General features: G+C 45.9%; 1 protein-coding gene across 18 annotated transcripts in view; it reads left to right on the forward strand.

Moving 5' to 3' along the window:
- Positions 1–24,183, forward strand: part of BRSK2 (BR serine/threonine kinase 2) — a 316,099-nt gene that overhangs the window by 282,254 nt on the left and 9,662 nt on the right. For 7 of the 18 annotated variants that reach the window (XM_080405930.1, XM_080405920.1, XM_080405932.1 and 4 more), the window contains 6 exons: positions 2,579–3,191; positions 4,326–4,374; positions 9,115–9,238; positions 11,629–11,809; positions 12,492–12,581; positions 21,053–21,100. In XM_080405930.1, coding sequence (XP_080262056.1) covers positions 2,579–3,191; positions 4,326–4,374; positions 9,115–9,238; positions 11,629–11,809; positions 12,492–12,581; positions 21,053–21,100 — 1,105 coding nt within the window. The remainder of the gene's footprint in view (positions 1–2,578; positions 3,192–4,325; positions 4,375–9,114; positions 9,239–11,628; positions 11,810–12,491; positions 12,582–21,052; positions 21,101–24,183) is intronic. The other 11 variants (XM_080405924.1, XM_080405925.1, XM_080405926.1 and 8 more) reach the window with 3 other exon arrangements.

Below are 24,183 nucleotides of genomic sequence, written 5' to 3' on the forward strand. Positions count from 1 at the left end.
GGACTACATCAAAGAATAAGGATGACAAGATCTGTTCCATCGTTGCTGTATCTTACCATTATTCTTTTAAGAGGCAGTTGATTAAATAGTCTTCAAAGGGATTTAGCAACCAGATGGCATTTTCAGCAGATCATAATGATATTAAGGCAGGTCAAATTTGAGGCTTAAAAGGAAATGTTGGAATAAAAATCATTTTTTTTTTTAACAATATTAAGGCAGGTCACATGTGAGGCTTAAAAGGAAATGTTGGAATAAAAATCATAATTTTTAAACGTCCTTACCTATGCTTCTAATAGCACCTTAGATTATTGAAAGAGAACATACTTTAAAAAGCAAATACACATTTCACTCTGTGTGCTGCTGAGGCTCAGTTCTATGATGAATTGAATCCTCCAGCAACTAGGAGTTCTGAAATCTCAGTGGTGTCCCCCATCGCACCAGCACAACAGACCTGATCGTGTTCTTTATTTCATTATTAAAAATGTGGTAATTAAGGGTGCCCCTTCAGATTCTTAATGGCTTAAGAGGGAGCTGCATTCGACCGACTTTCTTTCAAATTTGTTTCTCAAATCATCATACATGTAAGATACAAAAACTGCAAGGAAACTTTTGCAATCAACAGTCTTTGACTTTTATCCATTGGTGTCATTTGCAAAAGATGACTTGTCAGATGCTGGTAGTGACTTCCATAAATTAACCACTTTCCTCTTCTTTTCCCCTTCCTTTCTCATGGGTTATCCGAATTACCAACATGGCACACTTTAGTTTTAACTTTACAATCCTAACACAAATGTTTTGATGTAGTGATTTTCTTTTAGTCTTGGTGGCCTAACCCTAAGTCCTTTGAAGTAATTACACAGCTTTGATGCAAACAATTTTAGGACTTAAGTCTTCAATACATTTCTGCATTTTTTGAATATGACAGCATTGGGCTAATCCATCAAACCCAGAAAGTAAACTCAATAGTGAGTGTGCTTACCTGGGACTGAGATTTGAGGCATCGTTATGTGTACATGGTATGTATGGACAGTGCTTGGTTACAGCTTGTAGGTGTTAAGAATGGATAGTAATAGTAATAATGATAATTATAATTGTAATAATAATAATAATAATAAAAATAATAAAACTTATAATGGTAAATCATTTATAATGGATAGTAATTTCTAGACTTCACAATCTGAGCGCAGTCCAAACCAAAAGACTTTGAGTAGTGATTTCTATTTTTACAATTCTGCCAGTGCTTGTAATCTAAGGTGTTAACAGCAATGTTTTGTAAGGACCTTTGTTTTAAATGTGATTTTTAGATTGCTAATATCCCTTTAAAAGGCTTCTATTCTCCCAAGTCTGTGTATTGCTGTTTGTTTGGTTTCCCAAATGCTTCTAACGTGTGTATATGTTCTTGTTTGGGAAAAAAAAAATCATAATCCCATTTTGGTAACTCGGTGATGGATTATGAACTTTGGTTGTGTTTTTCTTTTTAAACTGTGTCTTGCAAAACAATGGCTCACCCCACCCCCTCCATAGAATTGGGACTTAATGGCAAATATTGCTGTGACTTTATGACAGAAATTCCAGTTGTCAAGCTGTCCTTCAGTACAATGAGGGATGTTGCCGGAGAAGCATAAAGTCTGATGGGAAGTATCATCTCTTCCCAGATAAACAAAATATTTGCCAGGCCTCACTCAAGTTTTGGCTGTAGCTGTGGACAAACCAAACACCACCTGAGTTCGTATTTTTCCCGTGGTGGTGTGTGCTCGGAAGCCTCCAAGAGAAGGCTGAGCGGTTTAACCTGCCAGGCCAGGGGAGGAGAGGCGATGCCCACGCGGGGTCCCTCTCCCTTCGCCCCCTCTTTCTGCCATGTCTGGCGCAGCCGGGGTGCGCATTAGCCAAAGACGGGGGTAAAGAGGAAGGAAAGAGGTTCTGACCACTGTGTGCAGTAGCTGTGTGTATCGCCTACCACCCCGTGTGTATCACACACCTGTTTTGAGTTCCATCTCTCTGCTGGGTTTGCATACAGGCACTTGGAGCTGGAAGAGGTGGTCCCATTGGCACATCTCAATTTGTCTGTGGCTTGAGTGGTTCTTCTTCCCCTTCCTCACCTCCCTACAGCATCGTGCTTCTCTCACTGCAGGGCAATCAGAACAATCCCAGAGAGATTTCTCTCTTCTTTTTTTCTTGGTTACTTTCTTTCATTTTGGTTTTTTTTTATACTTTTCCTTTGTTTTACTTTTCTTTCTGTTGTTTTCCTTTGCTGACACATGGTTGGTTAATATGATGAAGCCTGTTATGACACTGTTGTTCTTGCTGCTGCCGCTGCTGCTGTTGTTGATTATGCTGTGTTCCCAGCTAACTGCATGTCTTTTTTTTTTTTTGTTTTTTGTTTGTTTGTTCGTTTTTGTTTCTTTGCAAAATCCCTCCCCCCACTACCCCTTCACCTCCATCTCTTGTGTCTCCCTGTGACATGGTGCATCTTTGTGACTCGGATGGATTTTATTCTGACTTTCCTTTCTCTGCTCGCCCGCTCTATGCGTATTTCACTGTTTTTGATGTGCATGGACACTCTGCGTCTGTCTTGTAGCCTATCAGAAAGTTCTTCATCCCCCCTCAGACCTCCGACCTCCCTTTCTCTCCCCGACCCCAAGTCTCCTTGGACCCTGATGCTTGTAGGAACGCCTCCAGGCCTGGACATGTACTCCAACCAAAGCCAGCACTTCAGCCCAACCCAAAGACGCAGACTTTGCCATCCAAGAGCAAATTGGCCGAAAAACCACTCCAGTCTACTAAATCCAACCCACTCCCTACCAGCAATACCAGCGCGCCCTCTTCCCAGAATACCCCTGTGCAGAACGCCCAGGGCCGCTCGCCTGCTGCCGGCTTTAACCCACAGCTGGCTGTTCCTAAAGTGCAGACCAACCCTATGTCTCCTGTTAGATTGCTCCCTTCTAGTACTGACCCAAGCACCAAATCTATCCCCATCATACAGGTCACCCCTCACCCCTCTCCAAGGGGAAGTCCCCTCCCTACCCCCAAGGGGACACCTGTCCATACGCCAAAGGAGAGCCCAGCAGGCACACCCAACCCAACACCACCATCCAGCCCCAGCATTGGAGGAATGCCATGGAGGACACGACTCAACTCAATCAAGAATAGTTTCCTGGGGTCTCCTCGCTTCCATCGCCGGAAATTGCAAGGTGAGTGCTCACCCAGACGCGCAGGGTCCTTCTGATTTGGGCAGACATTTGGCAGCGAGTTGATACCTCTCCGTGGCTCTGCAGATTTCAGGTCCTGAGGCCTGAATATTGCTATTGAAAACGAGAGCGATGGCATCAGCCAGTCCTAACCCAAGGCACGTGTGAGCAGGCTCTGTCGTGCCACTGCACCTGCTCCCACAGCATCTCCTGAGCCCTCTTGCTATCCCTGTTGTGGCTCTTAGAACACAAGAAAATTTTATCTCCAGCTTCTCCACCCATTTTGTTCAGCGAACCTGGAGTTCTGCTGTTTCCCCCGTGGCTGTGCGCTGCCTCTCCATAGCCATGGGCTGAGCCTTCAGCTGAGAAAAACTAGCCCGTGGCAATAGGTTGAAATTGTCCTTCTGAAGCACAGCTTGTTTGATCTTGGTTAATGCTTTTTTTACCTCCTTTGGTAATTAGTATAAAAATCCCCTTAATATAATCAGTGGTTTCGTATCTGCTGGCCTATTTCAGTTTTTGAGAGTCTCTGGAGTGTTAAGATGTGCAAAATTTTCTGCTTCAAGCTCCAGGTGGCTTTTTGCGTTCAGGCAAAGGGCACCCAAAGTCACATGCGTTATCCTCAGATGTCATGAGCAGCTATCCCAGCACCCTGTGGTTTTACAGGGCACTGGGATGTGATCCCGTGGGAAAGGAGGATTACAGCCACGGAAGAGTTAGATTTTGAACCGTGATGGTCAGGGGCATTGTCTCAGGGAAATGCAGAGGATTGCAGCAGTGACTGAGCCGTGTCTGCTGGGCTTTGAAGCAGTTGTCAAGCAGTGAGAGTGTCAAGCAGCACAGGGGCTGGGTCTGAACTGTAGACCACTGAAGCCAGTGCAAGATTACAGTCAGATTCATAGCATCATTTAAGGAGGGGTAGGGCGAGCCTTGAAATGCAGCACTCGATTAGATACAGTGATCTAGAGACGTACGGCCAATGTTCAAATGTCAGAACTGGTCTGCAGAGGCAGTGGGCAAATGCAGGAGGGTGTAAAGCCAGAATTGTTTCATTGGTATACAGCAGAAAATGGAAGGGGTACTGAATCAGCAATTTCTTTTCTCCCTCCCTCTCTTTGGCTGTGCGTGCATGGGCAGTACCTACACCAGAGGAGATGTCTAATTTAACCCCAGAATCATCCCCAGAGTAAGTAATTTGCCAGCATGTTACTTTTTTTCCACCACATACCAATGTAATTTCCTTGCCTGAATGTCATAGGGCAATATACTCCTGTTCTGGGTCAATATCTGATGGTAACCTGTTGTCCTGTGAACGGGATAGAGATGTGAAATGGTTCTTCTGCTAAGGACCATTGGATGGAGATGGGAAGGGATGGGATGGGATGGGATGGGATGGGATGACCTGGATAAAGTCTATACCTCGGTAATGGCAGTGGAGTCAACAGGTGATGGAACAGTCTCCCAGTAACCACCTCATTTTCTCATGGCTCGCTGAATTTACTAGGTTTGTAACATGTTCCTTCTCTCTTACTTCATTTGGTTGTCGAGCAGACCACTCTTGAGGAGTGGAGAGGGTAATCAGTGGCTTATACTGGCACTAACTGTGCGCTAAAAGGTCTTCCTCTTAGTACAGGAGAGTTTGCATCCTCAGGATAACATGCAGAAGCCTCTGCTAAGATAATTCAGAGGAATCTTTGGCTGCGATAGTAAACGCAGTGTTAATTCTAGGCAGCGGCACTGGGACATGCAGAAGCTGTTTCATATTCACCAGACTCATTCCCTAAAAGTCAACGTACATTTCAGCCATTTCGCTGCACAAATGTGCGTCACTGCATGGCAGGTTTGGAAGTCCCTGCCAGGGAGCGCGGCTCCAAACACTTCCTAATATATGCAACAGATGCCAAATTATTCCTTTCTATTTTCACAGCTTGTGTTTGTGCACCCAGTGCCCATAGACCTACCCTGCCAACCAAGGCAATTTGGCCTTTTGTTAAGATACTTGTGTGAAATATTCATGAGTCTTAGATGGAGATTTTGGGCCCAAAGTTTTATAATTGGTGACAATGATGTTGCCTTAACAACTTTCCCCAGACCTGGCATTTATCTGGTATAAGATGGGCACTCTATAGCTAATGCTGCAGAATGGAGGGGGCGAAGGCTTCAGGAGAGGGAGAGGTAGGGAATAGTAAAGGTTAGTAAAAAGAAATCCAGGAAGATAAACGGAATAAATTGTGTTTCCAACACTTCGGAGCATTTGCTATTAGAGAGGCATGAGAGAATTTCATAAAATGAACACATCCTTATCAAAGAAATATATGATATTCTCATCTCAAATGTTTTTAAGGCCATTAAAGCAGAAAATCTTCAGAATTCATTTTCTCCTCTTCATGTATGTATATCGGTGGAAGTTTTTCTGTTAATTTATTGCCTTCTCTGCTTCCCACTCACTCTTTAAAAGCTGGTATAGGGAAGTAGTACCTGTCATTTGAGGCAGTTTGGATGCAAGTCAAAGCCTAAGGCCCTTTTTCTTTTTCTGTATAATTGCCATATTAATGAGTTCAATTGGGCTGCACCCTGCAGTAAACATAATAAAAGTCATAAAAAATAATGAACTGGTTTATATTTTAACGATAGATGTCTTGTTGCTCAGTGCCCACTTCCACATGTCTTTATTTTTTCTAGTGTTTTCTCCTTTTCTGTAAGAAATAAGATACCCGTATCAGGCGCTGTATTGAGCTCATGGTTGAACGATAGATACATGCCCCGGCTCTGGTACAGCGATGACTGCCGTTCATTTAACGGGGCTGATGAGTGGGTAATGCACTTTGACATGTCTGGGAAGGGCTCTGCTTCCTCATATGAAAAGTCCTAGAGAATGCGTTAGGGATGGCATTTAGACATCGCTCCGGCTGTGTTAAACCTGCAGAGCTGCATTTGCTGGGGGAGAAATGCTGTTACTTACGCCAAGTAGGTACACCTCTGGAGGTTATGGATCCGGGCGCTCAGGAACAGGTAGGGTACACAGTGAGGCTCTCCAGAAGGCGACGCAGTCAGATGCTCCAGAAGTAGGAAAAGGAACAACATTATAGCAGCGAGAAATTCAGTGTGAAGTAATAAAGCACCAGCCTCCATTTTCATGCTAATCTATTTGCTTTTTCATCAACTGGACACCTGATTAGATTCCCTAGAGTAATCTACATACCCAGCCTCCCACACATACCTCCCATCTCCCTCCCCCTTAGGAGGTTTGCCATGACGAGGGAAGATTGTGAATTTTAAGTGCATCTGATACTGCTTACAGCCTGATCTTGTGAGATGCTAGAGCATCGCGTTCAGGGTGCCGAGGCTCCTTGGCGCATGCCCATTCTAACCCGCGCCAGCAGCACGTAACAGCTGCCCCCCTTCTTCGGCGGCGTGTTTCCCAGGTGTGGGCACAGCTAGTTCTGCTGCTCGGGGGGAGAAAAGCATGTGTGCTCTGGCCTGGTTTGGTTCATTCCAGGAACAGGAGAGGCCACTGGCATCTATTCCATCTTATGTGACACCAGCAAAATTATTTAGTGAGTTCCAGTGATTAACAAGCTGGAGCGTAGCCCAGACTCAGTGAATCCTCCGGGGTCAGTATTACTGGCGATAACCTTGCCAAAGAGAAGAGCTCAGCCAGACTCTGGAGACCCCAGACCAAGTTTCCCAGCTGAGCAGGAGAAGACCCCTGTGGCCCAGGCTCCCTTGAACCTGTTAGGAGACCTATAAGTGAAGGACCAACAAAACCGTTAACAAAAACAGAAAAATGAAAAGCCGTATTTTAACACGGCAGACCTGCAATTAAATATGCACGCGTTTTCCAGGCCCAGCGTCCATGTGTGACCCCCGTGGGCCCCTGGAGTCCCCATAGCCAGCCCCGGGTCAGGCCGTGGCACACGCAAGCCTAAGACAACCAGCCGTTTTAGATGGATAACCAGGTGCTAATTTACTAATGAGCATAGACCCTTTACATGCAGGGAGCTATTGCCCCAGCTCTCCAGGGGCTTGCAGAGTTGTTATGGTGTGTGTGAGACACATGAGCTAATTAGTATGTAATTTCCTTTCACACTCTAACCCTGGCTCCTTAACGACCCATTTAAATGAGAGGCCCTTTCTCTTTACTGCTCCCTATGCTAATATCTGGCTCACCGGCGTAGTTACAGCTGCCCATGAATATTTTAGGGAGTGACAGTTTTCCAGCCCACTTTAATTGAGTGGGGGGCACTGGTTTACCAAATTGCAAGGGCATCTTCCTGTACCCTTATTTTGGGTTGCCTGCAGTAAGTAGAAGCAAATGATTGTTTGCACAGTGGAGCGGTCTTCTGGTCGTGGGCTTTGTGCCGTGCGCATTAGATGGGCGGTGAGCCGACAGCTGGGCGATCCGTGGAGCAATGAGTGCAAATTGCTGGATGCTGCTGAAGTCAAGCTTTGTTCTTTATCCCGAAGGTCTAGACTTCAAATTAGTTTGCTAGTTTGTTCCTCTCTCTCCTAGTCTCTGCCCTTCCTCATTCCGAGTCTTTGCTGCAGCAAGTGAATCTACTGATGACTCCCTCCAGCTGTTGATTGCTTTGCTGGGAAGCGGAGGTACAGCAATGCTTTCTGCAGATGGCTCCCCTCCTCCGCCGAGGTTGTCTTCCACACAGCAGTGAATGTCCGCCAAAACCAGTGAAAGGCTGTTGCTTGCCATGCTGGAAAATGGACTTGTCGTGGCATTATAAAATACCCTGTGGAGGAAAAAACCTGTGATCTCTTGGTGGCAGGTCTTCTTATTTCTGACATTTCCATGCTAAATTCTTCCCTACTAGAATATGGCTGATTTCAGTGGAATTTTTCCTGGGTTTATGTTGGTCCGGCAATTCTTTGGCTGTATGTCATAGCTGACAGCATCTTCTGTGCCATCAAAACTATACCTGTCAGAGGTGCCACCTTCAAGTTCTGGGTAATGTGTCCCAGTAACGTTCATGTCTCTGCATTTTTCCTTTAGCCTGTTTTACTTAAAAGGAAACGTCAACAAAGTGCATTGAGATGGTGAAACAAGAAGCAAAATCAAACATTTGTTGGTACAATCAGTGTGAAAAAGCAGAGCAATTTCATTTTATGATGAAACCACCATCTGATGCTGAAAGGAACTGCGAAGTGGAACTGCTGTCAGTGGAAAGCCTGGGCTGTGTTGTGCATGGTGTTGATACCTTCTCCCTTAGTACTGAAAATTCATTCCTTTGTGGGATGGCCAGAGTTCACTCGTTATACAGACACCCTGAATGGGACTAATGCATGGGACAGCCTTTGTCCTGGCCCTCTGCATAGGCGTGGATTTCACTCACTGACAGATTGGAGGTCCAGTGAAGCCTACAGCTTGACTTAAAGCAAGATCCTGTGATTGTAGTGTCACCCCAACAGGCCACCTTCAGAAAAGGGACTTTCTGAGTCCTAAAACACCAAAGGGGTTGAAATTGGTTAGGGGGAAACTTAGATCCCTGTGTTACCAGCATCTTCTTATTGTCACAAGAAATTGAGAGATCCCCGGAGACAAACCAGAAATGTGTTATTTATTTATTTAAGGTTACTATATAACCCTGCCTTACATGCACTTTATCTACGCAGTATTAATTGGTATATTGGCTCAGTCAAAAGGGTTACCATTGTTCCTGATTTCTCATTGTTGGTGACATGCTGCCAGACTCAACGCAGGGTAGTCCATCATTTTAGCAGTTTTCACTAAGCGAAATGTTGTTTTGGATATTCTCTGACACTGTTTTCTACTCACTGTTAATAACAGTATCACATCTGGAGGGTTATCAAAACTTTCATGTGTGTTTTTTTAATATTTCTTCCTTCTAGCTGGGGGTATGTGAGAAACAGCACGCAATATTTTAAACCATCTCTTTTCTTTTCATCACGTCAGGCTTGCCAAAAAATCCTGGTTCGGTAACTTCATCAACTTGGAGAAAGAAGAACAGATTTTTGTGGTCATTAAGGACAAACCACTAAGCTCCATTAAGGCTGATATTGTCCATGCTTTCCTCTCGGTAAGTCACCCCAGCTTCCCGCTGGAGCCAGGGCACCTTGTGCCACGTGTTACAGGGCAGCGGCTCGGCTCCGTCGAGTGCATCCTCAGCGGGGTTCGTTTACGTGGCCTCCTGAGTCGGGCCTCCACTGGTCTCAGTCTGAATTTCTAACTGCAGATAGTACTTCTTGAAGCAAGAAAAGGTCTCAGGCTCCTTGGCAGGGTCTCCAGGTTGCCGGCACTTGGGATACGGCTGCAGTCGGAGCACACTGCTGGTGTGGCATCGAGACAGTGATTTGCTGCTTTGTCACAGCATTGGGACAGCGGATTGGGTCTCTCTCTGCTGGCTATGCCCTCCACCACTGTAGCTGGACGAAAATCCTGTCTCACATCTGCATTTGTCACTTTATATCTCCTCTTCAGTGCTGTATGGCAGAAAGAAGGGGCACCTCCTCTGGTGACCGGAGTTTCAGTTGTTGCAGAAGCTGTTTATTTACAGTCTAGGAAAACGGAGGGAAATTGTCGGTTTTTTCCTATAGAAAGCCCTTATTCTTACTATCTAGAAGTACCAATGAGGAAAATGTCAGCACAGTAAAGTTAATTCAAGAGATTTTTCAATTCAAGGTAGCTGACAATATAATTAAGACTTTTTTTCAATAGAATTAAGAGAAGGAGACTTAATTCCTTATATCATTTGTTGAATTGATATTGTTTTCCACAAAACACTGCACTCCTTTTTAGCGTCTCTGGTGCTGCAATGAATTTCTTCCAGAAAAAACCCAGCCATAATCCTTTTATCTGTAAAGGCATAGAAGGAGCAGATGCAGTATAGTAGCAGACGTCAGGCGCTGGGATCCATCTCAGAGTGGTTTGCAGCAGCCATGTTACTGCATCGGTTCTGTGCGTTTCGCTGCGCTCCTGCGTAGCGTGCACTGCCGTCTGTATTGGTGATCTTGTACATACCCCTCACGTGGGGGTTGAGGCGTGACGTAGTGATTTGTGTGCAAACCCTATGAATCGTCTCCTACAGTCAACTTAAATGCATTGTCACAGCCTAAGCCTTAAGGTCAGCTTCTCAAAGAACTCGTCTTCATTTTTCTTCCTAAATTAGAGGCCAGATTTCCAAGTGATTTGAGTTTATATTTTAAAAAAATCTGGTCCTTTGTGGAGCAATAAATAGAACATGAGCATGTTACGTTTTGGCAGGAACTGTGAATGGTAACTGCTTGAAAATTAGGCAGTTATGAAATTCTACCACGGGTCTGAAGATACAGTTGATACCAGAAAGCTTCTCAGAGTTCTTTTACACATTGATAGGAGTTGTGGTTTGGGTAAGTTATTTGCAGGTATGCTTTCCCTGTGGATATCCCAGGCGCTTGTCTAAGTGTCTGCTCTGTGTCCTGATGTCTATTTGGTATCACAGAACCACCAACCAGCTGAGGCTGGGAAGGACTTGGGGAGGTCTCCTACTCAAAATAGGATCAGCTGTGAGATCAGACCAGGCTACTCAGGTGGTTTTTTATATCCAGTCTTACATCCCACTGACTTCTCTGCCTTCTCCCTTAGTATCAGCTTTCATTCAGCAAAAGACATTTCTCGGAACTGGTAGATGAGTGTAGAGGAACGAAGCTGTGTTAATTAGCACTGATAATATACAGCTGTGGTTGGCTTCAGGGGCGGCGCGTTGGCCGATGTAGCTAAGGTGCAGCTGTGGCTGGTTCTGGTAGGGGGTTGGGCAGCTGATGAAGAGAGAGCAGCCGAGGAAGAGAGGAGGAAGAAACAGAGAAAAGTGAGAGAGAGTGAGTGTGCCCTGGATGAGGCGAAGGCAGCAGAGGGACTGGCATGAAGAGTGTGCTGGGATGAGATGGTAAAAGACCTTGTTGCAGCTCGATAGTTTGGAGAGTGCTGTGACAATTGCTGCCCCATGTGAGGCTTGAAGTCACGACCTTCAGATTATGAGACTGAGTGTAACGATAGTTTGGAGAGTGCTGCGACAGATGACTAGGGAAAGGAAGGCTGAGTGTATGAAGTTGTGCAACATTGGATTTTTATATTGTAATTCTGTAGTGCAATATAAATTAATTGTATTTTTACATTAATAATGTAAAAAATATTTTACATTATAATAATGTAATATATTTGTGATTTTATAAGCATGGTGGGTATTCCATCAATATTCAGCCTTTACATTTGGGTCAGTCCTGTGAGGAGCGGTGCATTCTTCTGCAGTGCCAAGCAACCTACACTCTGACGGATTTCACAAGAACGCTCTGTGCATTAAAAATCCAAGTCCAGAAGCAAGTCTGGCAAATCTTACCCACTCTGGAAACGTGTGGTGTTCTAAATCAAATTTTGCCATTTTGTTCCCCTTGTGCTCTGGTGCTACTATCTCCTTCTGTCAACCTGTTTCAGATCCCAAGCCTCAGTCACAGTGTCATCTCACAGACAAGTTTCCGTGCAGAGTACAAGTCCACAGGAGGTCCTGCTGTCTTCCAGAAGCCAGTGAAGTTCCAGGTGGACATAACATACACAGAAGGGGGAGAGGCGCAGAAGGAGAACGGGATCTATTCTGTCACTTTCACACTCCTATCAGGTAACCGTGGCAAAGCCGTGCGGTGGGTGCAGGCTGGCTCGTTCTTTGCTGAGGCAGAACCTGCAAAGAGAGCTCTGCCAGGGAAGGAACATAACTTGTCTTGACCTGGGGGGAGAGTCAGACTGGGCAAGAAGCACATCAGGAACAAAAATGGTGTTGGTCATGATGGAAATGCTGGGAGGGAAAGAGATTCCCAAAGAGGTGAAGCTGCCGCCACCATGGTTAGCACTAAAATGCCTGCTCTGTGCATCGGATTTGAGCCCTCCCTGTGCTGTCTCCTTGTTTCACACAAAGGTCTCAGTGTCTCGGCTGGGCACGGTGAGGCCGCTGGAACAGAAACGTGCAGTCACCTGTTGTGGTTTGACCCTTTTCTTCTGGGTAGCCACGTGCCCCCCCACGGGGCTAAACCAAACCAGCCAACCAACCCCCCTTGCTGTCTTTACCAAAGAACACAAAAGCCACCCTCCCTCCTGCTAGGTCCAGCACAGCACGGTCCCTGTTCACGGGGGGGGGGCTGCACCAGAGTTCCTCAGAGCCGTGCCGTTGCCCGAAGGACAGCTACACTCTTGGGGACGAGGCTGAAGGGCAGACGCTTGTGATCCTTCCCCTCCAGCCCCTGGGTTGTGTGAGGATTTGGCTCCTGCTCCTCTCACGGCCGTTTGTGCCTCTTCTCTCCTCGCAGGTCCGAGCCGTCGTTTTAAGAGGGTAGTAGAAACCATTCAGGCACAGTTGTTAAGCACACATGACCAGCCTTCAGTGCAGCAGTTATCAGGTAAGTAGTTTCTACTGTTGAGCACCTCGCTTCAGCAGGGACAGGAAGGTCAAGTGCCTCTCAGTACCAGGAGGCGGAGGGAGGCCATCCCTCTGATTACAGCAAGCGACGAGCTCCGTTCAGACAGAGCAGTAACTCCCCGCACCCACCCTGCTCCTCCCTCTCTCATTCCCACACCAGTACTCCCAGTGCATTCCCCAGCTGAACAGCTTCTGCCCTCCTCCCACCCAAAGAGCCATTTGCCCACTCCTCCATCCAAAGCTGCATCATCAATAGATCTTCCAGATTTTCTCCAGCTCCAAAATCTCCCAGAACAGGGACATGCTCTAGAAGACACCCAATTTTCAAACCCTTCACACACACTTTAGAAACCTCCAACTTCAGAGGGTCCCAGAACAAAGTTGAGAGCTACTTCTTAACTTAGCCATTAACAGCAGCATTTTGAGGTGGTCAAAAGGTGGCTAATAGTTTCCAGCAGCGTGATCAAATTCTTGGCCTGATACTGTGGTAGCACAAATTATATACTAAGGTTCTGCAGAAGCTATATTTTACCTGTTTTTAAAGTAAATTTCAATTCCTCATGGTGGTCCAGAAAGTCTTACGTGTGTGACCCTGTGCAATGGCATCAGTGTGAATCTGCAGGCAAGCCTGAACTGATAATTCAGAAACTGGCCTTATCCCTCCGTTATGTAGCACTGTGAACACTAGCGGTGACACACACACACATGAAAAATTATCAGTGTTAACTCTTCTTTAAAAGGACAGGACAAAGAAGAAGGTGAAAATTGAAAAAGTAAGGAAGCTCAGCTATTGGGAGTTCTTCAGGGAGGGTAAAATGGAGAGAAGCAGAAAGACTGTAACAGGGGGAGAAGTAGGGGCAAGGTAGAGAACAGAGGCTGCAGGAAGAAGACAGAGGCAGGAGGAGTGGGAAGAGTTTTCCCATCGTATGATGATGAAAAGGTAGTAACAATATTATATGTGAGAGCCACATTCCACGCTTGACCTTTGTGTGAACAAACCAAGACAAAAGTGGGGGAATGAAGTAGGCATTGCATCCTGCAGTTAAATCCCAGGTGTCCTTGGCTCATTGCACATATGGGTTACATCCTTCTGGTCTAGCAGTAGGGCTTTCACAGCTGAAGATAAAAAACTCCATCTAGAAGAGTGTATGCTTACTCCATGACAGAGAAGTATGCTCAGTTCAGGAAATACTGTTTTCCACTTTGCTTTTGCCCTGCAGCACTGCCTGACCTTCTGCACGCTGGATTGCAAGGGTGCCCAGCACATGGGTTATTCTGTTAGGAAACGGGAAAGGTGAGGATACGAGAACTATGGTTGATTCAGGTTTTTGCTGTCTGGACTTCTGAAATTAAATCGAACTCAAGGAAGCAACCAGAGTTTTCTGCCAGCCAGCCCTTGCTCTTGGGGAGTGCTGGGGCCAAGTGGGAGTGAGGGAAATTAGACAGAAAAGCATCCTTTAAATCTAGTTCATATTACCCCTGCTGCATCAACGATGTTCAGGCATTCCTTGTTTCGTAGGGAAGGAAGTGTACCCTTGCTTTCCAGTGAGGAAAAAACTCAAGTAAATAGACGGTGATCTCTCTTAACTTCTTCACCCTAGTATGTGCTAGGTACTGAGGCTCTCTAGAAGGACTTGGACCTTGTTGCACACTTGCACGTGAAGCAAGGCATCTCCCTAAGAAAGTCATACTATAGCAGGAATAAAACCCATTTGTCTGACTAAGGGAGAAGTGTAGGGCAAACTGTGCTGTGACAAATGTATCTGACTTAGTTCTGTCCTGGTTCTAGAATGGAGAAATCATATTATTTTCACTGAGTCTCTTTCTATTGCCTAAAGCTACATGAGAGCATGTAATTCTAGCAAGGGAGGTCCAGCCTGATCTTTAACACCAGAGGAACAGACAACTTCACATGACAAAAACGAAAGTGGTCTCTTGAAACTTAAAAATGAGAATTCCCTCAGCAGGGAGTTATCCAGGCAGGATACTCGGGAGAGACAGGATGCCGGACTATCCTGTATCACATCACCTGACCTGATCAGGAATATTGAAGCAAGTCTCTTGAAAGAGAGAGAAGTAATTCAACCTGAAAATAGGTTGGAGCACGTAGTACAAGGAAAAGAGAAAAGGGGGAAAAGGATTGTTACCAAGAAGATACACCTGTGTTTCAAAGTAGGGAGACCCCGTGGTTCACATTCCCAGCCAGTCGGAGAGTGATGGGAAACAAAGGGATGAAGGGACAGCAAGAGTTTGCATTCAGCACCCTGCTTAGCTGTGGCTGGGAAGACGTGTGCAGGAGCTTCCTAGAAATTGCCATGGAATTATGCAGCATTTCTCACTAGAAACAAGGCAGAGTCTTCTCTGTTTCTCTTCTTCTCCCATATCCCCAGCCCTGAACACCTCACAGAATTGTGGTGGTTGGACTCCTATTCGGGTGCCTGGTTTGAGGACGCTGTAGGCAGCCCGCTGCTGCAACGGGAGGAGCTCGCAGGTCACCTTGCCTCTCCTCCTCTATCTCTGAGGGTACTGCTGGCTCTGGCCAGCAATACTGGCCCATCACGGGAGATGTTCTTAGGTCATCATGCACAGGTGTATCCTCTGCGCAGTTGTCTCCCCGGCCTTCTAGTTCCAATGGTGTTACAGGCGGGGTGATGAAAACCACCTGTGCAAGGCGCATGCATGTAAAGGAAGGCCTGCAGAAGGGGAAGATTCAATGAACACAGGATAAAGCCTGTAAAGCAAGGCCTGATAAGCACATGGCACTGATAGTCATTCTCTCTCCTGCCCCTCTTTGATCTGTTAAGCAGCATGCCAGCCCACTACGCCGGCTTGCCTGGGTTTCAGAACACACTTTCCTCTTTCTCGTTTCCTCCAGCTCACAACAGTGTCTGTAGATGTCGTGTTGCCCATGCATCTGTGTGTGTGTGTGTATGTGAGCCTGGTATCTACCTGATTTAGGCAGGTGTGTTTCTGTGTCACGCTTGAGCACCTTACAATCTCCCTTCCCCCTGGGTATTCCTCCATCCACTTCCATTTTTCCTTCCTAAGACTGGCTGTGCTTATTTCTTCTGGCATACTCTGAAGCAGGAAAATAGCTTCCCTCCCTTACCTGAATAAGTGTGTAAATAAATGAAATTATCCCAAAAGCTAATGTAATACTTCTAAAATCCACTGTCCAGTTGGCCACGTTTAGTGCAACATATCAGCCTTTGACCTTAACGTTTCAGGACGTTAAATCCGCTGTGGTGTAACTGCTGTGACAATACTGGGTCTCGTGACTGGCATGGAACAAGTAGATAGGGATTGGTTGTTCATTTTTTCTTCCTAATGAAAGAGCTAGAGGCCGTCATAGGAAAGCAGTGGAATCCTTGTACCAAAAAATTACTGGGAGGCGTGTCTTCATGGAGGGTAAGACCTGTGGAACTCCTCGCTGCAGCAGGTTCTGAATGCGAGGAGCTTGCAGATGCTCATCTTCCCCTGAGTACTTCTGACTCACAGGAAGGCTGGACAACTCCCTGGATGAGAGATCTTCATGAGGATTGCTAAACAGGGAAGCCACAGCGGGCTCGGGAGGTCTCTGACCTGAAAGCGGTGAGGGTGAGGCAGCGTCAGGAGGAAGCGCTCCTGTGCTTCGCCTGCCCTTACGCTCCTGCACGTCTGTGTAGCTGCTGGTGGAGACAGAGCACTAGGCACTTTTGGTCTTTGATCTGAACTGGAATAGCTGTCCGTGTGTTCTTGTTACTGGTATTGCGAAAGCCATTAGCCCAGGGAGGCCGTGAAAGGACGGTCCCTTCTGCATCAAGAGCGAGGATCGCTGTCCGTGAGAGCAGCTGGGCTTGTCTTGTCCGTGCACAGCTCCGTCCCGGAGCCTTGTACTCTCTACCGAAGTGATCCCTGGGCAGGTCTGCCCTTTAGTGAGATAGAAGGATCTCTCTCCATGGAGGAAAACATCTCAGATTTGTGCCTGTTTCAGCCCAATGCTCTTTCCATTAAATCATAATCTGTTTTCCTCCAATGCCTTTGCACAAAAGAGTAATAGAAACAGCTGGTGAATAGGGACATGCAAAAGCCATCTGTGATCATTCACAGGGTATCAATTTTTATTTCCCTAATATTTTCTTGCCTCTTTGGGCTTTGGTTTTAAGTGTGGGGTGCTGCATATTCTTATTTTTCCCTATTTTCTCATGTTCTGGGCAATCAGCAATACTGAAATAGCTTTTATAACTTCCTCATAATAGGTTTTCTGTTTCTTTATTATATTTAGTAGCTTCTTTTCAGACTTTAGCCATTAGCGTCTCAAAGTTCAGAGCATCTCAGTGTTACTGCTGGAAATGCCTTTCCTCAGCAGAAACAAGTGTTTAGAGACCATATCCAGCTTCAAAATAGGGCAGCGCAAATTCTTGCTCGTTGTGTGTCTCCTGTGTACGCACCCACGCTCCCTCACTGTGCTGGTGTACATCTCAGCAAGCAAAACGCATTCACACGACTCCAACGACTTTGCTAGGGTATTGGTCTGTGGATTCTGGGTGTTCATCTTCACGGCTCACAAGGGGTCTAGGCTGGCCAATTTGCTACAAAAAATGTGTAAGAAACGTACGGTTTCTAAATGTGTGATGGGTTTTATCGTCAAGACAGAAAAGGGAGTGAGGAGCAAATGAAGTGCTTTGCAAGGTGAACCTCCAGCTGCCGACTCAAAACAGACCTGTGCAAATGCCAGCTTGGAATTGGAACACGTCAGTTTTATCCGGTGATCATCCAGGTCCCAGGTTTATAATTTCCTGCATTCTTGTGCGATCCTTCACATCTTGCCACTCTTGTAGCGTCTGGGGCAATCACTTCATCTTGCTCTCGTGGTTCCCACCTACAAAAGGTGCCGTGTAACGCCTGGTTGGATTGGCAGAGCACTGTTTGTTTGCTAAAGAGCTTTAGTACTGATACTGAACAGCCTTCATTAAAATTAACTGAATAGTCCTGAAATAAAGCATGTGGAAAAAAGTCCAAGCTCTCCAGAGTTTTGATAGGAGAGCAGTGCATTTCAAATAGGCACCCAAACACCGGGGAATTCCAACTAAATGATAACTGCCTTGGACCAGAGGAGCTGGTGGCTCCCTTGACATCATCTCCCTTAATGGAAATGTTTACTGGGGACTATGAGCATCTGGCAGGAGATGCTCAGTGCTTTCTGGGACCTAGCCCAGTGTTTGGAGATCTCAGGGGAGCAGCTGTTTGGGTGAGATTTTCTGGGCTGGGACAAGTCTCAGTCTCACAGATATCAGAAGCATCACAAACTAGGCAGCTTGATGGTGAAATTTATGTAAGACAGAAACACAGAAATTAAAAGAAAATTGGGAAAGAAAGGTCAGCAGAACACTAGCACTTTTTAATGGATTCAGAGCTTGTTTGGCCTTTTGAAGGAAGGTCTTGCTTTAACCAAAGCGTTTTCCATCTGTTAATGAACTGTACTGGGTGTCATTTGTGAGGGTGCTTGGTCAAATCCAAAGCGTGAGTGACTGCCAGCAATCTCTGTGAAATAAGGAATTGCCTTGTCATCAGAAGGATTGAGATCTGACACTGACACTATGCTTTAATTAAAAAATGAAACAGCACACATTAAAAATGCAGTTAGATGACCCATCAACACTTCTCAGACAGCTAAAAGCCTTTGGGCCTTGGCTTTATTCATCCCGCCGAACACCTGGATCCCACAGTCACTGGGTGATGGATTATTATCCATGAGCAGAAGCTGACAGCCAAGAGTCTAAGTCTTTCTAATTAGAATGAAAATTCTACTTTAAAATGATGAAATATTTTATCATATAGAAGAGTATTTACTAAAGCAGATGTTACAATATGATGGAAATTAAAGAAGTATTAAAGTAATTATAACAGAGAAGCTGAAGGCATATTAACTCCGTTATTCTTTCAGGCGATGTGGCATGAGCTACTGTGTCTGGTGCGCTCATGTTTGCTGTGCCTTAGGAATGGGGGGAAAACCACCAGCTCATGGGTTGGAAAGACATTAAAAATAAATTCCCTCGCAGTTTCTGGGACTGGCCATGGCAATGTAGAGAATGCAAATTATAGTTGTGTCTAGAAGTTTCAAGAAAGACAAATAAGAGGTTTTATTAGCATTACTTTGGTATTTTTCCATGGTCTTTTATTTCAAGAAAGGGTTTGTGTTTTTCCCTCTCCATCAAAACCAATTCTATAACCTGCAAACCTAATTTTTAGGAACAAAATGAAGTACAGAGCCCAAGATGTTATGCTGTCAAAAAGTCAACGTTACAATCCTTTTTTCCTGGTGTAGGTCTGTCAGTTTGCATTCTGATCACACAATTAATGTTACACAATTAGCTTTAGATGAAATACTAAAAAGAGCTATACTGATTGCGAGTGACTTGGAAAAAAAAATGGTATTCTGAAGTATTAAGGAGACACGATGATTTTTAATTTGTTAAAATGAACAAGAAAACAGAAATACCCATTTCAGGAGAATCTTAGTAAACCAGCCACAATGCTTACATGCTCTGACATGATCCAAATACTGCCTTTGTTGTTTCCAGACTGCTAGTTAGCTGTGTGGCCAGTCAGTCTGGACAGGCTTGAGGGGGAAATTCCAGGTGTTGGAGTCAGAAACAATCTTGTGGTCATATTTGAGGCTTTCCTTGCTCTTGGGTGTTTTTTCAAAGCGTAGGTTCTGCTAATGATTGGGTGAATGCCCTGAGCTCTACCACTACGGACGTGTGTTGCACTGCGGTATGGCAAAGCGGAGGTGACTCAGAGGGAGCTGGACAGGAACCACTAAAAGGCATGAGGCCACAAACTTCTCCAAGTTATTAAAGGAAAAAAAAAAACCAATACAAACTCCTAATCGTGACTTCTGATCATTGGCTTAGTCAGCAGCTGTGGGTACTTCTTAAACTTGTTTGGCATCTTCAGGGAAAGATGTAATTTGGGGGCTTAATCTGCCTTCAGTCAGAGCAGCCAAAGAATTTCTGAGGCAGGGAAGCACCTGGCTCTGACACCTCGGATGCCTCGTCCCAGTTCTTGAAGCCTCTCTTCTCCTTCACCTCCTTCCTTTCCCCCCTTTCTCTTTTTCTCAGTCTTGTGCCTTTCTGAGAGACCTTCTGTGGGTATGATCTCCCACCGAGCAGCCTGCCTCTGACCCTGGGGACGGCGAGCGTGTCGTTGCTGCTCAGGTGCCTGGAGCAGCACCACCAGCCTGAGCACCTGCCCGCTGCGCTGCACGTTCCCCCAGCTGGTCTGTGCAGCTCGGGTCTGGCTGCAGCAGCAAACACACGCATCCACACGCTTCTAGCACGGGTTCAGCTTACCGGGGCGCATCGAGCAGCCCTTCCCCCTTCTCGGTATTGCTTTCCTCGGTATTTAAGGGCAGGAACGCTGAGAGCGGATCCCTCCCTCTGTCCTGCAGACTTCTCAGCAAACAGGGAGCATAGAGCTTCCCAGCAGTGGGGATTTTCAGCATATGTGTGCGTGTTTCCAAGAAGCCCAATTCTTGAATACCAAAGTGTTCATCGAGAGGCCAGGCCAGAGGCAACCTGAGACCGCACTGGGTGCTGTAACTGTTAGCTCAGCACCGAGTGCTCCACTTCACCCCGCACTCGTGGACACAACAATTTACACCCCAAACGCGAGGGGATCCTGGCTGACAGCCGCAGATCTGGCTTGCCAGCAGGTTCCACATGGAAGTGTCCAGCAGGGCTGGTCCTTTCTGCTTCGAAGCTGACATGTAGAGCTCCTTCTGCTTATCGCACCCGAGTAAGTAGCGCTCAGAGGCTGTGGCAATGGGAGCTATACACAAAGCGGACAGTAACGTCTTAGGGCCAGATTCTGCCACCCTTTCCAGAAGTAATTCCATTGCCTGGGAAGAGCGGTGTTTAAAGCAAGAGGAGTAAGAGACTACACATGAATGAGAGAGGCAGAGTTTTGTTCATACTTGGACATTATCCTTCGGGGTCTAAAAGATGTTTTTGAGCTGTGTAAGTAGCCTTCTCTTTCCACGTCCAACAGCACAGTGCTGCATTTCCTCCTCCCTCCGGGTTTTTGGTGCATGTAGGTCAGCTGGCTGGGCACGTCCTGGCTGTTGCAGGCTGACTTGCAAAGCTGGCCAGGTGAAAGAGTGTATTGGAGGCTTTTAGTTTGCTAATGTAGCGGCAGAGTATTTCCCATGTCTCATCGATACCTATAGCTCCGATAAAGAGGTGAGTGGAAGCAGCGGGGCTGGGGCAGCATCCCCTCAGCCACAGGGCCAGGTTTGCACTGGCGCACAGCGGGTGGCAGAATTTGGCCTGGGTTGTGTAAAGACGGAGATGTGTACATGTTTCCTGCTTCAGGTAATAATGTGCTAAGTTACTACTTTATGCACAGAGGTGTGGAAACCTTTTTTTATGTTTTTCCCTCCCTCCCTCCTCTTTCCGTTCTATGATCCAGACACCACTAACTGTATGGAGTTGATGACTGGCAGACTTTCCAAATGTGGTAAGAACTTCCTTCCCTTCTGCCTTTTCTCCTTCCCCAGCCCCTGCTGAGCAACATAATAATGCGCCGTCCTCTCCCTTCCACCTGTTCCCCTTCCCTACCCCTGCTCCCCACGCTCTTTCAAGACTGCCCACCCCCTAACAGCCCGCTGTGTCTTTCACTTACCTGGTGGACACGAGCCTGTACCCCTTCTTCTGCTCCTCCCCATCCATGCACAGGTGCACAGGCTCCGCCACAGCTTTCCCCTTCATAGCACAAGTGTGTGGTGTTGCACTGGCGATTCCCTCCCTCACTGTAACCCAGGCCAGTGATTTTCTTTTTCTTTCCTGTGTTTTTTTACCTCTTTTGTTTACTTGCTGCCGTTGATACATGATTCTTCGGTGCATTTTCTACAGCAAAGGTGAATGCTGCCCTGCTAGCTACTGTTTCCCTTGGTTTCCTGCTATTTATTGAGACAGGATTGCTATGTTATTTAATTCCATTTTGCATCCACTCCCTTCTTCCCCAGATATCCTTGGGGTAAGACCCTTTTAAATCTTCTGTAGGGCCCACTGCATATTATCTGTCAGACACTTAGCTAGTGTAAATTGTTATAGTTCCAGTCTGGGCTTGGGGAAGGATGTTGTGTCTCTAGCTGGAGGAGTAGCAAACCTACTGGAGATTCAGAATTTTGCTAGGAATGAGGAAAAAAAGAGTTTCTTCCAAAACTTGCAGCTCAACTTGCTTGGACTTCCGTGAATTTTGGTTAACTTGTCCCTTGCCTTCCCTCCCCTCTATCCACACGTGGAGTGTATTCTTTCTCTCATTACCTGTGCCCCTCCTGACACCTCCAAATACAATACCCAAATACTGTAAGAGAGGGTTTTGTCTCATTTCTTGTACGGAAAGGTTCTGTACAAGAGAACTCTGTTCTCTGCAGGTTTCCTGTCTGGTGCCTAGGTAGAGTTCAGATATCTGTGGGAAAGGGAGCACAAGCTGTTGAGAAGTCATCACTGAGCTAGTACCACTCTCCAGCTGGACCTGCAGCTCCTGTGTCATCTCTTTGTAAACTTCTGGAGTTGTTGTGGAGTCTGTAACAACAAAGAAAGGTTGGTGCAGGGGAGATAGTATTAGGTTTATGCATGTGTGACTGAGGCAGGATTTGGCCCGTTTCTCGTGTTTCAGGTGATCTCTTTCCCTTAAGTTGCAGCTTTGCTGGTGGGAGTCTTTTCTTTGCTCTGAGAGGAGCTTGTTTACTTTCTGATTTGAGTTTTCTGGCTTATACTATTTCAGATCTCCTCGTGAAAACTCATTTAAGTTGTAGGCAGACCTCCCAGCTTCTTCTTGAAGTCTTCAGACAGCAAATCCCTCTTCTCCCTCAAGTCTTTGTTTCTTGCCTGGATCAGGCATTCACATCATATGGAAATACTGAAACGCTGATTCTGCTGATTGCTTGCAAGTTATTTGAGCTGTACAGATAAGCAGCCAGTGCTCTGCGTTCTCTAAATAGAGAGCATTACTGCCCACTCCCATTTCAGGCAAACCCTCCAGCTGTCACAGTGTCAGCATCAATCCAACAAGTGACAAAGAGGACAAGGTGAAGGCCAGCAGGGACACTATTCTGTGGCAGCTACAGCACAGACAGAACACATACATCCATCCAGAAAGAGAAAGGATGGGCTATGGGGCTTTAATGGAGCTGCTTGCTTTAAATCATATTCCTGTTGGTGTGCCCACACACGACGTAAGCAGTGGTGAGGGCACCGTGCTGAATTCCACCCTCCCGTACGAATGAAGAGCTATTTTGTGTGCAGGAGAGCTCACCCGCAAGGTGGACAGGGGAGGGAAAGGGAATGACACCAGCAATTAGCCTGTTGTTGGTGAACTGTCCTCTATGGCTTTGAGGACAGGGAACCCCCCGTGAAGTTGATGCAGCGTTCAGCTAGTAACAACAAATAGTGTAAGAAAAACTATACCGTGTGGGGCTTTTGACCTCATCATTGTTCTGTATTCTGAGAGTGAGCACAGGGGGTCATTCCTGCAGAAGAGTTAACACTGGAGCAGGAAGAGCTGACCAGATGCTTGATGCCTGGCTCAGCCATGGGAAAGCTCTGGTGGGAATACGGAATGTCTTTTCACCCACTATAAACCATTGAATGTTGTAATTAACAGCAAAGCAAATTTATTTAGTCCTTTAAACGTTATCTCATCTGCTAGCAGCGCTCATCAATCTGAGAAGTGACTTTGCATATAGCCATTGGCATTGAAAAACAAGTTAATGTTGAGCAGCAGAGGTATGTCGTAGGAGCTGCCAATACCCAAATGATGTAATAGCTGCTGTATCAAACCTTACCTGGCACACTAGAAAGCTGCTGCCAATTCTTAGTATTTCACAACAGTAGAAAATAATTTGGCTTGTTATAAAGTTGAAATGCGCATTGGGGCGGAATATTTTAGTCTACGTTTCCACCCATTTAAGCAGGGGAATGGGCATTTCTGTTGTCAGAAAGACTAAACTGGTTTCCCTGAAGTCTTTCATATCTGTTTGTAAGATTAAATTTACCTGGTAAAAATTAAAACCTTTACCTTTAAAACGCAGCTGTAACCTGAAAACCACCTCTAGGAGTGATGCTTTCCGACTTTGCTGATCTATTCCTTGTGTGTATTCAGAGCCAAATCAGTTTAGTGACTAATGAGCTTTACCACCTTACGTGCTGCAGTTAAGCCTTAGAAAGTCAACACAGCTGTAAAAGAACATGCTGGATTCTGTTTCTTTTGAGGCAGGATTGAGATGTTTACTACCATCTAATCTGGTATTTATGTCTGTCTCACTGCAGAGTACGTTGTATAATTGACAATGAGGTTCTAATAGGTTCCGCAGAGCCTTTACATTAAAAAAAAAAAAAAAATCAAGATAATACACAAACTGGAAAACCCTCCAGCTTCAGCCACGAAGCGGGGAATTAGAAAGCGTCATTGTAGATTGGGCACATGGGACCTGGAGCCATTGATGCTCCACACAGAAGCCCACCGTGCCATTTCGGTAGTCCTTGTTCAGAAAAACATCTGTCTGTACAGACCTTAACGGCTTTAAGTCCTTTAGA

The sequence above is a fragment of the Falco punctatus genome (genome assembly GCF_963210335.1).
Source record: "Falco punctatus genome assembly, chromosome: 10".
Taxonomy (NCBI): domain Eukaryota; kingdom Metazoa; phylum Chordata; class Aves; order Falconiformes; family Falconidae; genus Falco; species Falco punctatus.